Genomic DNA, 15,624 nt, shown 5'->3' with positions numbered 1-15,624 from the left:
GCTTATTGAGGGACTCCAGAGTTTCTAATCTGTTGGCCTCTAGGCCAGTCCTCTGTGTCACAGTGAGAAAGTTCAAGGTTCACAGAGAGAAAAGGAGAGGTTTCCATAAGAAATTTAGTGGACCCAGAGGAATCGGGTGGAGAGGGAGGTGGGAGGGGGGATCGGAATGGGGAATACATGTAACTCCATGGCTGATTCATGTCAATGTATGACAAAACCCACTGCAATATCGTGAAATGGTTGGCCTCCAACTAATAAAAATAAATGAAAAAAATAAATAAATTTAGTGGGAAGCTCCTGGGAAGCCTGGCTTACCTTTCAGGAGAAGGGAGAGCCTTGGGCAAGAAGAACCTGCCGAATAAGCGCGGTTTATCCTGAGGCAAAGAGCCGGAGGGTGGCTTGTTTACACAGGTGTGAAGCGGCCCTGAGACCACACCTCTCGCCACAGGGGACCAGGAGTGTCCCTTCTGTGACCTTGTGTCAGTAAGACAGGTCCCTCTTTCTCTGCCTCTTCTCCATCGACCCTTGTGTGAATTTACTGCCACCCCGAAGTCCTGCTGGCCAGGTGTCTTATCAGAGATGTATTTTCTCTCAGTCCTGGAGGCTGGAAGCCTAGATCAAGGTGTTGGCAGACTTGGTTCTCCTGAGGCCACCTTCTCCCTGTGTCCTCACGTGGCCTTTCCTCTCTGCATCCCTGGTATCTCTTTGTCCAAATTTTCTCCTCTTATGAGGACGCCAGTTGGATTGGGTGATGTTGGTGTTCAGTTGCTAAATCAGTCTGACTTTCTGCGACCCCGAGGACTGCAGCATCCCAGGCTTCCCTGTCCTTCGCTGTCTTCCAGAGGTTGCTCAGATTCATATCCACTGAGTTGGTGATGCTCTCTAACCATCTCATCCTCTGCCTCCCTTTTCCTTTACTGACTTTTTAAACTTAGTCACCTCTTCTGTGTCTCCTCCCTCCAAATACACATTATGGGTTTCCCGGGGTTAGTGCTTCAGCGTAAGCGGTTGGGGTGGGGAGAGGGGCGCAGTTCAGTCCATAATAACCCCCATGGTTGGGTATGTTCGTTCTTTCTGCTTTTTTACTGCCTTGTTCCACCCACCCCTCTCCCACCCCACCCCTTCACATTCTCTCTCACCCTGACTTACACTTCTACAGCGACATGGGCTCTGAACCCACAGCCCAAATTCAGCTCCACCTCCCCTGCACCTTACTGGATAGCCATCCTTTGATAACCCTCAACAGTGCCCCCAGTCGCACACACACCTTCCCCTCCCACATCTTCCCTTCTGTCCTGACTTAAAACTTGCTGTCCATTGTTAAACTTTAATCTCCTTCTTCCCAGGAGTTCACTGTTTACAGCATCAGGTTAATCTGTCCATGAACATGCGTTTTATAGCATCATCATTTTGTTTCCATCACCACTGTTCAAGTTATCCCCTCAAGCTCAAATTGTTGCGGTAGCTCCATAACTGGTCTACCCCAGTCCCCGCCAGCTCATCTCTTTTTCCAACCCATTAGTATATATCATCTTCAGATTCATTTTTCTCAAGTTCTACTTTTGTTGTGTCATTATCAGTGACTTCCTGCAGGGTGAAGACCATATTTCTCAGCTAGGCTTTTTGATGTCCTTTGTGGTCTGATTCCAACCTAGTTTTCAAATGAATCTTTGACTTTGCAGCAGTGAGTCTCACTCATCTTCCTGAATGCCTCCTGATTTCTGTCGAATGGCTTTCTTTGTGCTGTTCTGCTTCCCTGGAATTCCTTCTCCTTGTGTCTCTTTCCAAGTATTACCCAACATTGGAGACTCAACTGAGTTTAGCTCTTAACTTCTGAATGGTGGAGAAGAGAACTTTGTCAATACCGTAATATGTAGGATGGTTTCCTGGGAAAGGGGGAACAATTGAGGGAGGGGTGTGGCAGGAAAGAAATTAATCAGGAGGTAATTGTCATAGAAACCAGTAAGAAATTGAGAGGATAGACCCTACCTAATGTCCTCTGTGTTTGTGCAAGTGCATGTTTAGTTTCTTCAACCAGATTATAAGCTTGGGAGCCACAGATATGTTTTATCTGTTTATCTTGCTAATGTCTACATTGCTTGGTCTGTTCCTGGATCCATAAAAGGTAACTAATGGATACTAATCATAAGGATTAGGTACTGCTCATTATCTTCCCAGCAGACTGGAAATGTGTGTTGAGTGGTACCTGATTCTCGTAGAGCCTGAATAATAATAATAATGTAGAACACAATCTATCATGTGAACAATTAAGAGCTGAATGTAAAACTAGAAAAGGATAAGCTATGTAAAAATATGCAGAAGAATAAAATATGCTCAAATATTAGCATGCCTTGCATGGCTAAAGGTGACATTGTTCTTGAATGAACTGAAGCTTCAGCAGGTGATTGCTGTCCCGGGGTAGGGGGTGGGGGGCGCTGACCGGCCCTCATGTGTTTCCGGGGGGCAAGGGGGGGATTCCTACAATGAAGAGCAGAGAGGACAAATGTTACTGAAGTGGTCTCGGTGCATCTTCTCTTCTGATGTATCTTTCTTCTCTCTCTGCTTCCGGTAGATACTGTATATAATCTGCTTTCATCATGGGAGAGATAGAGCAGAGGCCAACTCCAGGATCGAGACTGGGGGCCCCGGAGAATTCGGGGATCAGTACGTTGGAACATGGACAGAAGCCGCCCCCCACGCCTTCAGGAAAACTCATGTCCATCAAGATCCAGATGCTGGATGATACCCAGGAGGCCTTTGAAGTTCCAGTAAGTTGGGGGCAGCTTTTGGTGTGGGGGTGCTCATCTCAGCCCTGGGTTTCGGTGCTGCTGGGTGGCGGGAAGATGGTCTGTGTATTCATCAGCCCTCTTCCCACCTCACCGTGCCCCTCCGGTTCCTTCTGGTTCCGTCCGAGCTGTGGTTTTTTGGATTGATGCGTGTTGGTTTTTTGATTGCGTGCACTGAGTACAAGTGATACCAGTGGGTGTGTCACTTGAATTCTACTCTGACTTTCCATGTCCTGTGTATATGCCTATGTACGTGTTACTTGTGTTTCTGAGTTAGAGGGAATTGTGGTTTCAATCTCAGTTTAATTTCCTTTCTGGTTGTTCAGTCACTCAGTCATGTCCGACTCTTTGCGACCCCGTGGACTGCAGCATGCCAGGCTTCCCTGTTCTTTACCATCTCCTAGAGGTTGCTCAGATTCATGTCCATTGACTTGATGATGCCATCCAACCATCTCATCCTCTGCCCCCTTCTCTTCCTGCCCTCAATCTTTCCCAGCATCAGGGTCTTTTCCAATGAGTTGACTCTTCGTATCAAGTGGCCAAAGTATTGGAGCTTTAGCACCAATCCTTCCAATGAATATTCAGGGTTGATTTCCTTTAGGACTGACCAGTTTGATCTCCTTGTGAAAGTTGCTCAGTTGTGTCCAACTCTTGGACTATCCAGTCTGTGGAATTCTCCAGGCCAGAATATTGGAGTGGGTAGCCTTTCCCTTCTCCAGGGGATCTTCCCAACCCTGGGATCAAACCTTACTTACAAGCAATTCCTCTAAACCTCAGTGCATGTGTGTGAACACTCCATTTCTGTGTGACTGGCAAGAAAAATCAAAGAGCTGAGTGGGTGTTCTGACATCAGGAGAGAACTTGCTGACCATGTTTGTGGGTAGGGAGCAGGGGTAAAGAAAAACCCTGAACCCAGCCTACAGTCCAGCAGTCCTAGAATTGAAGAGACCCCCATCCCAGGGGCTGGGGGAGAACAAAAGAGGTGTCCAGGAGGCAGGCAGAGATGAAGGAGCAGGAGCCTTGCCTTGTTCATCAGCTGGAGCTGCACACCCCCATGGTTCTGCTGTTTTCCTCGGAACCTCTGCCCTGTCGCCTCGCCCCTTCCCCACTTTTCCCATCCTTCTCCTCAATCTCCTCTTGAAACCCCACTCCTGCTCGAGGCTCAGGAACCACCACCAGTTACGTGCAGGCAGACGATCTCTTCGATGGCAGGGAGAGTCCGGGCGTGTGTTCACCTCTGCACGGTGCCGATGGCACTTTTCTCAAGAATTAATTAGCATCCGTAGAATTCACAGCACAGTCTGGCTTTTTCCCTGTGTTCTCTCTTAGGTACTACACACTATCTCACGCTGCTTGCATGTGGGGGTGAAAAAATAACTCTTGAATTCCAAACAGCCCAATTGTAAACAAACTTTGGGAACATAACCTGTTTTTAAAGTGGAGACAATCCGTCTATTATTCCTGTTGGCTGGAGCAACTAAAATTTTAACAGTCGGCATTAACGTCTGCAACCCATCATTTAATCGTTTATATGATATGAGTCACTCAGTCGTATTCATTTCCAAGATGATTGTTCCAAAAGTGTGAATTACTATTAAGTGTCTCAGGGAAGACAAACTTCAGAAGACCTATGTTTAAACCTGCCAATTTATCGCACACTGCAAATGACCTTTGTACCTTTCTCATTTTCTCGTTGTGGAATTCCTATCTCTTCAAGGACTTGGGAACTTCATATTCTGAGGAACAGTCGCTGTTTATCTGCTGAAATTGTAAAAAAAAACAGAGGCGCACACCTACCAACCTGGTAGACTCAGACCTTCTGGAACATGTCCCACCGCCTTCCACCCCCTCTCCCCCACTTTCTTTTTGTTGCAAGACTGGTTTGGTGAGGTATTTCGTTTCAGTGTTTCTCCTTTGGTACTGTTAAGGACTTCTGAGCCCAAATCTCTAGCAATATGTTCTTTTAAATGGTATTCCCATATATGGGTTTGGACCAAAGGGCCATCAAACACTGCTGTTATGTACACAGGAGCATTGTATGTATTCATTTGCAGTTCTTGTTTCTTTGAAGCAAAGACTGTCAAAACTCCATTCCTAGCTACTGTTTAGCTAGGAGCTAGATAGGAACTCTCTGCCTAAGAAAATAGGAATAGAAGTTTGTTTGCATCTTTTAAAATGAATTTACTTGATCATTTCTGATGTCCCTGCTTTGCATTTATGACTCCTCTGCCTGGAAGGTTTCTTATACCACCTCCTTTCCCCGCCCCCCCCCCCCCATAAACTCCTATGCACCCTTAGAGGCCCTCTCTGTTTTACCCAGGTGCTAACTTCTTGAGACAGTAGGTGGGACTGTTTCTTCCCTCCTTCAGACCTCTTTGCTCATAGGTATGTCAGGGGGGAGTTGGACCACTGAGATTTAAATCGCAGCTTCTCCTACCGACTCACTGATCACCTTGGGCAAGGTACTTAATCTCTCTATCTCAGTTTTCTCCTCTGTAAAATGAGGCTCATCATAAACCCTACCTCATTTCATGAGAACAAAAGAGTTGATACAAATGAACAACTCTTGGCTTGGAACAAAGAGCTTGGAAACATAATATGATTGATGTTGTTGTTGACATTCAGTCACTCAGTCGTGTCTGACTCTTTGTGACCCCATCGACTGCAGCCCACCAGGCTTCCCTGTCCTTCACCATCTCCCGGAGTTTTCTCAAACTCATGTCCATTGAGTTGGTGATGCCATCCAACCATCTCATCCTCTCTCGTCCCCTTCTCCTGCCCTCAATATTTCCCAGCATTAGGGTCTTTTCCAGTGAGTCAGCTCTTCACATCAGGTGGCCAAAGTATTGGAGCTTTAGCATCAGTCCTTCCAATGAATATTCATAGTTGATTTCCTTTAGGGTTGACTGGTTTGATCTCCTTGTTGTCTAAGGGACTCTCAAGAGTCTTGTCCAGCACCACATTTCGAAAGCATCAATTCTTAGGTTCTCGGCTTTCTTTATGGTCCAGCTCTCACATCCATACGTGACTACTGGAAAAACCATAGCTTTGACTGTGCGGACCTTTGTCAGCAGAGTGATGTCTCTGCTTTTTAATATGCTGTCTAGGTTGGTCATAGCTTTTCTTCCAAGGAGTTGCTGCTGCTAAGTCGCTTCAGTCGTATCTGACTCTGTGCGACCCCATAGACAGCAGCCCGCCAGGCTCCCCTGTCCCTGGGATTCTCTAGGCAAGAACACTGGAGTGGGTTGCCATTTCCTTCTCCAATGCATGAAAGTGAAAAGTGAAAGTGAAGTCGCTCAGTCGTGTCCGACTCTAGCGACCCCATGGACTGCAGCCCACCAGGCTCCTCCGTCCATGGGAGTTTCCAGGCAAGAGTACTGGAGTGGGGTGCCATTGCCTTCTCTTCCAGGGAGCAAGCATCTTTTAATTTCATGGCTGCGGTCCCTGTCTGTAGTGACTTTGGAGCCTCGCCCATGTGCATTTTGCATTTCACTGCTGGCTTCTTGGGCCTGGGTCCTTGCCTTATTGCCTTATCTCCAGCACCCAGCACAGTGCCTTGAGTATAGTAGGTGCTCATTAAAAGTTTGAATATTAGGGTGATTTGATCTGACAAGTAGAATTACTGTTATTGTTAGTTTTTCACATGCCTCATCCATTCATGTCTAATTTTTAAAAGTCTTATTCGAGTTGGGTCAGAATGTTCCTTCTCAACCCATAGGCAACAGATGTTTTCCATAACTGCCTGTAGAAAGTCAGCGATCAGCATTTTTATTGACTGTGCTGATTCTAAATTGCTACCTTGTGGTCTTTAAGAAGAGAACAGGCCAGGACTCTTTGCAGCTGGGAGGCAGCAGGCTGGCCGTGGTGACTCAACCGCTGTGCTTGTGATTAGAGAGGAGGGACTAGGATTGCAAGAGACGCAGCTTCCCACAACTGCTTTTAAACCTTGCTCTAAAACTTCCTGCTGTGAATTCATGCAGGCCCGGTGTCGCAGCCCCCCTCACCCACCCATGTTCCCTCTTTGGACTGGACGCCCCGTGACCATAAATTCTCGTTGCTAATTCACATTTGTCACACAGATGGGCAGGCACTTGGCCGGAAGTCATTACCATTCCCTTTGGGGAACATTCCGCTGTGAACCACATCATTCCCTGGGGGACTGAGTTTCCTGGGTCTTTTCCTGATACTTTCGTTTCAGAGGATGGATGGAGGCAAAGTCATCATTTTAAAATGCACATTCCCCAAACGCTTCCTGGCCCAGATAACCACACCAGCCTGCATCATTACTTATGCCTCGAATGAAGTCTTATCAAAGAGTTTAATCCTTTGAGAGGCCTGGGCATGGACCATCAGACTTTGTTACGCCGTGGCTCGTTCTCCCGGTCACCTTTGCTCTTAAACTTGGATGGTCTTTTTATGTATTTTTTTCTACAGAGTTGAAAGTTCAAGTGCAATATTTATAGTAAATTCTTCCAAGAGGTTTTATCGCTTTTATGTGGAAAATGCCGTGCAGAGAAGCCTCACCCTGTGGCTTGCGGTATCCGCGGTGTTCCCTTCCAACCAGAGGTTATACCTTGAGGTGACGTGTGGATCTGAAAGGGTTAAATGACTTCCTCCCTCCGCGCCCCCCTCCAGAAGTTTCCTGAGAAGGTTTTATGTGTCCTGTCCTCATGACCCTGCTGGTAAACAAAACGCTGTTCCTACTGACGTTTGTAGGATGAAGCAGATGGCGGCTTCCCCCAAGTGTTTATTCAGTTTATGTGTTTTCATTAGCAAGGCCGCTCTAGGAGGAGCAGAGAAGAGGACCTGAAACGGAGCCATGTTGTGCTGCTTTTGAGCAGCCCTGGGAAGCTGGTCTGGGAAAGATGCTCACAGGTGGCGGGAGGACCCCGGGCCTGTGTTGAGGAGCGAGCCGGCGTCGCCGTGGTGCGGGAACAGGGCGCTCCGTGTCGGCCACCGCCAGCCCCGGGGGCTGATCCTCCTGCCCCTGTGTTGGTGTTTTGTCGAGGCTTTCCTGAGAAGCCTTTCCACCTCCCAGGTGCCTGAGGGTAAAGTGTGGGCTTCTTAGTTTGGGGAGGCTGGGTTGGTTCATCCTCTGCCTTAGCATCTCAAGCCGGAAAATTCTCTTGACTTGTTTATCATGCTTAGGTTTGACTTCCTGCAGGCAGAAGGGGAGCTCTGTGGGGGCCGGCCCCTTTGGTTCTTATTTATCCTTATATTCTGTTCCTCCACCGTGCCTCAGACTGATGCCATAACCTGTGACCGACTGCCCACACCTCTGTTCATGCATGTGCGTCTCACAGATGAGGAAAGCTGAGGGGTGCTGTCATCTCTTTAAGATGAGGGGGAACCCCTGGGGAGCTCTTCGAGTCACCTCCTCACATTTGTATGGTGTTGGGATAGCACTGGGATGGGAACCCAGCCCTCGTGACCCCAACTTTGTCTGCCTTCCCTCGCCCCGAGCTGCCGCCTTGTCGTATAAGATCTGTGGGCTTCCACTGTCTTCCTTACTGGATGTTTCCAAACTTGCCTGCAAGGCTCCTTTCAAACTCATCTTCCAGCTGCTCTGGTTCCTTTCCTATTTGTAAACACCGCTCACCATCCACCAACAAATTTGTTGAGATCCCCCAACCATCCAAGCCTCTCTCCAGGGCTCCTGGGTGGGGGTCATCTCTGTCTTTTTTTTTTTTCCATCTCTGTCTTAAACTACTTGTTGTCCATACCTCTAATTAGACTTGGAATCAGAAGCTCTAATCTTGTTTCTCCCTCTAAGTATAACCCCACTGAGACTCAGTTTCCTTATCTGCAAAATAAAGAGTTTGGTTCAGATGATAATCCATGCTTTTTCCCCCCTCCCTTTCTTTTTTTTTCTGAAAGTTGGAACTTTGCATTGACATCTTCTGTTGATAAATTACCTCTCCATGATTATGTTTGTTAACTCTTCAGGCAAATAGTAAGTTCTTTCAGAAAAGGGATTTTAATCTAAGAAATATTACAAAAGCCTCATCGGAGGTGGTATTAACAGTTCTTGTGTAACTGGTAAGTGCTTAAATCAAATATGGCGAAGGTGAATAAGCACGCATGCATGTGAGCAGATTCCAGGAGATGGTGAAGGATGGGGGAGCCTGTTTGCTGAAGTCCATGGGGTCACAGAGTCAGACACGACTTAGTGACAGCCACAAATATGCTTATGGGGCATCAGGAAATGTTAGGATTTAATGTGTGTTTGTGTGTGTGTGTGAACTCATGTCCGACTCTTTGTGACCCATGGACTGTATCCCACCAGGCTCTCATGTCTGTGGAATCCTCCAGCCAAGAATAATGGAATGGGTTGCTACTCCATTTTCCAGGGGATCTTCCTGACCCAGGGCTTGAACCTGAGTCTCCTGCACTGTGGGCAGATTCTTTACCATCTGAACCACCAAGGAAGCCCAGGTGGGTGGGGTAACCTAAATAAGTATCACTGAATTAAATTGCGCTAAACTTCATGCCGCTTGAGAAGATAGAAAGAAATCAGGTATTTGCTAGACAACACATTATTAGCAGGAACAAACAACTTTGTTGGAAACAGGCATCTAAAATTTTTAAGAAAAATAGTTAGTTTGCTCATCATAATAAGAGAAACTGCAAAGGTTTTTCTTTTTTTTTTTTTAAACTGAGGGCAAAAGTGCCTGTGTTATCTCATACCTAATTAGGAGTCTGGCATGGTCAGTCCATAAATGATTAAACCTTTATTTCATTTTCTTAGCTTTTGAAATGAAGCAATGGTTTAATTTATTTTTCACTGTAACCTGGCCTTGACATCAGTCGAGGGCTTATTCCTCCAAGTGCTTTGTGTTTCTGCAAAAGGTTGGAGAATTTTTAAACTGCCTTCATAATCTGGTGCTCAGAAAAAGAGGATGTAGCCGAAGTTTGTCTCTTTAAAAAGCTCTGTGTTGTCTTTTTGGAACTCCCTAATTTACATCGACGACTTTCCTGGTGGCTCAGAAGGTAAAGAATCGACCTGCAATGCAGGAGACCCGGGTTCAATCCCCTGGTTGGAAAGATCCCCTGGAGGAGGGCATGGCAACCCATTCCAGTATTTTTGCCTGAAAATCCCACGGACAGAGGAGCCTGGCGGGCTACAATCCGTAGGGTCACAAAGAGTCGGACACGATTGAGCGACGAACACTTTCAGTTCACTCTCCGTAGTTACATCAGAAAGAAGGGAGGCTGCTGGCTTGGAGCTGGACTTGTGTAGCTCACAGCAACTGTGCCTGTAGAAAAACAAGGTCCTTTTCTCCATCTTTGTCTTGTTGTGAATGATTTTGTTTCCCTGTTTAATTTCTGTGTTAGCCATCTTAGAGACAGTGCCCTTTTGGATCTAAAGCCACTGAATGTTTTTGTTTTTTCCTCTTGCCAAAGAGGTGGAATGTATATTTAACCTAAGATCTTGGGGGGGAAGTATTGGTATATCTTTCTTTTTAATATGTGTCCTGCTTCTCCCCTGGAATCATACGTCCCCGGCAGTGGGGTTACTCCTTGCAGTTGATGGATTATATGCTCTTAGATGGGAGGTATGAGTTCAGGGCTCCTCTATTTTCTTCCTTTGTATAAACGTGCACATAAGAGCTGGTGGCGGCTGTACTGAGACCTAAATAAAATTTAATCGACCATTTAAAACCAGAAGGGAGGTGTGTGTGCCCAGAGCTCCATTAACTGCCTCTTAAGCAGCTGCAGTTTGCACCAGAAAGAGGGAAAGGAATTTCACAAGTTCACTCAAGCTTTTTAAACATGAGTCAATATTTCTTTCCCCTTATCAGTGTTGCTTTTGGCTCCGTCTCTTAGCAGAGTTTCTGAAAGAGTATTTATGTCCACTCTGCTTTTGCACCGTCCACTCTGTGTTTTATTTAACTTGAATGATAAATGGTCCGTCTGGGTCTGGTCTCTTGAGGTTAAATTTAAAGGCTATTTTAATAGATAAAAATTTTTTTTTCATAAATCATTTCAGCAAAATCCTGTTCGCCTTTACTTTCTAGTTCCTTAGATGTGAAGAGTGGAACTTAAATGTTGGCCCAAAATGTTTGTGTGCCCCTTTCAACTTCAATGTAGACTCTTGATCAAAGTCCTTTCTGTGGCTCTGACGTGATGGCAGGAATTCTCTAACAGCTGTTTGCTATTTTCTCCCTGAAAAGTCTCTCAGTAGACGCTAATAAATAAGAGGAATAAACTATAACCGAGAATGTCTGTATCTGGTGGTAAAATGGGCCAATATTCTGGGGAGACGTAGGGAGTTTGAGAAGCTGCTTCCCCTCCCTCTTTTAAGTGGAGAGATAATAAATTGTCCTAATTATAAGAAGCAGAGTGGTTAAAAGGGGAAAATTGGGACCTGGGCTGGAAGTGCGTCCTGGCTTCATGGCTTACTAGCTGGGGGGGGGTGCTGTGGGTGAGAAGATAACCACTCTCAACCGGTTTCCTTGTTTCTGAATCTGGAGAACACACACTTCATGGGGCTGAGGTGAAGCTCAGGTGAAATACCTTCTGAGAAAATACCGTGCCGAGTCTAGATGGAGATTAGATTACCCTAAAAGCTAGTCTTTTTTCTTCCTTGCACGTTAAACTTTACTTTTCTTGTTTACTAGCAGCATTGAGACTGTGCTTTTATTGTAGGGCTTTTGGGTATGTGAAGTGGAAAAAAAGCATATGAAAACATTTTGAAATTAAAAAAGCATACTTGTGTCAGGTGGAGTAATTTTCTTTCTTTCTTTCTTTTTAAAATTCCCCTAGCTTTCTCTGTCGTCTAAGATGAGTCTTTCCTGAAATAGAGATGAGGATCCTAGGTGGCTTTGGAGGGTCTGTGAGAAGGAAGTGCCGCCTGGACAGGTGTGATGGAGTCGCAGCTTCTCACAAGCACACTTAATCCCTTTTTTCTATCTGTCTGTAGCTCCTCTGAGCTTCAGTTCTGGTAGCTTTAACACTGAGGGGATATTCTCAAAGCTTAAATGTTTTGTGTGCACATTGGTTTTACTGAGTCTCCTCCATTTACTTAGCCTGTCTCTCCTGGTGGCTCAGCGGTAAAGAATCCACCCGCAGTGTAGGAGACGCAGGTTCGATCCCTGGGTCAGGAAGATCCCCTGGAGGAGGAAATGGCAACCCAAGTATTCTTACCTGGAGAATCCCTTGGACAGAGGAGCCTGGCGGGCTACAGTCCATGGGGTCACAAAGAGTCAGACCCGACTGAGCGACTGAGCACACATATATGTAGCCTAAAGCCTCTCTGTTTTCCTAGACAGGATTTTCCTAGGAGAACCTCGTTTCCTTCTGACACTGGCTAGATGTATTTCAAGGTGGATGGTTTTAGGACCCTCTCGGATGGGTCTTCTTTGTGGGTTCCTTTGAAGGAAGCATTTAGCTGGCTAGGAACCTCTATGTTTAAATGTGAATGTGAAAACATATTAACATATAAATCGGAGTGATGTTTAAATTATCTGCTGGTTTTTTTTTTTTTATGATTTACTTATTTGCTGTCTTTTATAAATTTGAACATTGGACATCATGCTTTTCACACCAGAGAAAGATATTGGGATGATTTAATCAGTTTGTGATCTGTAGAGAAAGTCATTGTGTAAAAGCAATTCTGAAAGATCCCCTGTTCTGATGAAAGCTACTCTGTTCATCTTGAAGGCCTGGCTGGGAAAGCATTGACACCCAGCGTCTTCAAGTGACCGTTCGCAAGCCTTTGAAAGGAATAGGTGCATGGCCTGTTCTTTAATTTTAATTCCATTTACTTATGAACTCTCAAGTGTGTTTGATGGTCATGTCATCTTCCATGGCTGTTTGTTGGAAGGTTTCTGTCCACAGACAGAACTCAAGGGCTCAGTTACCTTTGCTCTAGCTGGGGATCCCCTATAATTCTGAAAGATTATAAAGATACTTTATAATTGTGAGCGAGAGCTTTATAGCTTTCTCTTTCCCCATTTATATAAACAGGAAGCTAGACTTGATACCCAGAGTGGAATTCAGGGAGCGCTGGTGTTGTTTTATGGAACGTGATCTTGGAAACCTAATACTGGTCCCACATATATTTCTGGACATGCACAGCAAGGTGCTGCTGATGATAAGAAAATGAGCAAAAATAATGGCTGCCCTTTTAAAAACCCCCTGCTGTGTGCCAGAATTTGTACTAACGTCTGTCCTTACATTCTCTCGTTTACGGCTGATCAGTGGATCTGTGAGGTGGGCACGAATGAGCTCGGTGAGCAGAGGGGACAGAAGGGGCTTGGTCTAGGTTGCAGGACTGAGGACAGGAAGCCAGGGTTTCCAGCCCAGCCCCTGCCTCTACTTAAGCCCTGTTCTCACCAGGCTGTTCGGGGATCCCTTAGACAGGATAGCCCATCACGTGATCATGCTGGTCCCTGAGACAGATGCCAAGGATAGAGACTCTGAAGTGGGTAGGGTGTATTAACAGGGCTGATCCTGCAGCGGGGATAGCCCAGGGACCAGAGGGCCTCCCAAGGTCATCAACATGGTGGTGGCTGGTTAGGGCCCCAGGTAGAATGTTGGAGAGCTGTCAGACAAAGAGAAGCTGAGAAGGTAGAGTGTTTTTTTTTTCCCCTCCCACCAGTCAAGTATATTTATTTAAAGCACCATCCTATAGCATCAGTTAAGTTTTCAGATTGACGAGGTAGGATTGACAGACCTTGGCAGCGCGTGGGAGGGAACACCCAGAGAGAGGGGACACAGACACTCCTGAGACTTACACCTTGGTTGGCTCCCTGCCACTACCGAGGACTGGGACGTCAGCTGGCCTTTCTATGGCAGCTGTTGCACTGGAAATGATGTCTTCTTTTTTCAGTTAACATGAAAGATGCATTGCTAATGTTCCTAATAAAAGCCACTGCTTCATTTCTAATCACAAAGAGGAATCTGTGACTCTGTAAATGAACCTCTGAGATTCATACTGATTATGGAGATTGTACAAACTGGAAGTATCAAAGGGAGGTTGATTGCTTGCTTCCCATTTATATTAGGAAAATTATATTTACTCTCTGCATTTCAATTAGCTTGTCATCCCGGAAGCTACTCTGTTCATCTTGAAGGCCCGGCTGGGAAAGCATTGACACCCAGCGTCTTCAAGTGACTGTTCACAAGCCTTTGAAAGGAATAGGGGCGTGGCCTGTCCTTTAATTTTAATTCTGTTTACTTATGAACTCTCAAGTGTGTTTAATGGTCATGTCATCTTCCATGGCTGTTTGTTGGAAGGTGTCTGTCCACAGACAGAACTCAAGGGCTCAGTTACCTTTGCTCTAGCTATGATGTGGTTTATAGTCCCTAAGTCGTGTCCGACTCTTGCAACCCCATGGACTATAGCCTGCCAGGTTCTGTCTGTGGGATTCTCCAGGCAAGAATACTGCAGTGGGTTGCCGTTTCCTCCTCTAGGGGATCTTTCCCACCCAGGAATCGAACCTGGGTCTCCTGCACTGCAGGCAGATTCTTTACCAACTGAGCTATAAGGGAAGCCCTTGAAGCTCAGTTGGTAAAGCTATGATGCTTTAGACACTAGCTGTGATGCTGAGTGTCGAAAGTATTGAAAAGCAAGAACTCCCCTGGGTCCCAAGGTGGCTGTGACAGCCCTTCCCAGTCCCTTCCAGTCAGCTCTCACATTCCTGCAGTCCCATAAGCTGGTATCGTCCTTAGTCTTGTAGGAAGAGATAGAAGATGGGTCTTAAGCAGGCAGTTCTGCAGCCAGGCAGGAGGCCCAGCCAGCAGGAGCGATGGCCTGAATAGGGCCAGGAGGGAACAGAGGAGGGGCAGGTGGAAAGTCATCCCCTTCTCCCCTGGACTACCCATCCCCTATTAGCATTTCCTGTTGCTGAATTAGAGACCCATGAACGAGGAGCCCAAGGGGAGCAGGCTGGAGAGACCAGTCAGTGGGAACCACAAGAGGACACCCCGTCTCTTGGGAGAGGCCCAGGACTCCCAGAGAAAATCAAGGCCACCAGGCCCGGGCCCCCAGGTTCCTATCTCCTAACACTTAGGCTCATCTCTCTCCCTCTGCCTTCATTTCCACCCTTGCAGCTTGCCTCTGACCCTCCAACCTTCATCCTATCTCCTGCAGGACAGTGTGCTGTACACAGTAGGTGCCAACAAAAATTCCTCTTATTCGCGTATAAGCCTTGTGATTCTTGGACATGTTTTAATTTATAGACAGTTTAATACTAGAATTCCAGTGATGAAAAGGACAGGTAGGTGCAATAGCTATAGCACATGCTGAGTCTGTGAGTTAAAACAAAACTTAGATGTTAACTCTTGGCCATCTAGCATGTCTTTGCCTGAGGTAGATTTTTTGTACGTACCAGGATAACAGATTTTATTAGAGCGGTTAAATGGAGCATCTGGTTTCGTAATAAGCACCAAGAATTACTCCTTCCCATAGTTAACTGGGTTTCGTGTGTGCTGAGAGGCTCACACATCCAGGTAGGTTTCATGGAGATGATCAGAAATGTCTGCTGACCCCACGACAAGTTGCCTGTTTAGGCTTTTCTGGTTTAAGCTCCCAGCCATTATTCCCGTCTCAGAGGAAAGCCTTCATTCCTAGTGAAGTCTCGATGTCGGCTCTCTGTGAACTTTCTAACCCTTAATAACAAGGTGAATCTGTCTTCCCCACCCCCCCATCTTCCTTTCTGTTCCAAGGGCAGTTTCTCTAAGGTGGATTTCCTCAGTTCCTGCCCTTAGCTACCTTCTCTTTTGAAGCTCCTGAAAGGTACATGGCAGCCTTAGAAAATAAAGTTCTAACTTTCTCCAGAAAACTGGTTCAACAGAAACCAAGCCTCTGCCAGCAGCCCTGGGGCATCCTGCC

The 15,624-nt window shown here is 46.2% G+C and overlaps 1 protein-coding gene across 1 annotated transcript in view; it reads left to right on the top strand.

Annotated features, from left to right (window-relative positions):
• FARP1 (FERM, ARH/RhoGEF and pleckstrin domain protein 1) overlaps window positions 1-15,624 on the top strand; it is a 303,782-nt gene that overhangs the window by 65,044 nt on the left and 223,114 nt on the right. The window contains exon 2 of the mRNA XM_020902387.2: window positions 2,573-2,768. Coding sequence (XP_020758046.2) covers window positions 2,598-2,768 — 171 coding nt within the window. The 5' untranslated portion in view covers window positions 2,573-2,597. The remainder of the gene's footprint in view (window positions 1-2,572; window positions 2,769-15,624) is intronic.

Source organism: Odocoileus virginianus, chromosome 8 (assembly GCF_023699985.2).
Source record: "Odocoileus virginianus isolate 20LAN1187 ecotype Illinois chromosome 8, Ovbor_1.2, whole genome shotgun sequence".
Lineage (NCBI taxonomy): Eukaryota > Metazoa > Chordata > Mammalia > Artiodactyla > Cervidae > Odocoileus > Odocoileus virginianus.
Note: the sequence above shows the minus strand (reverse complement) of the source record. Positions and strands in the feature narration are given on the sequence as shown.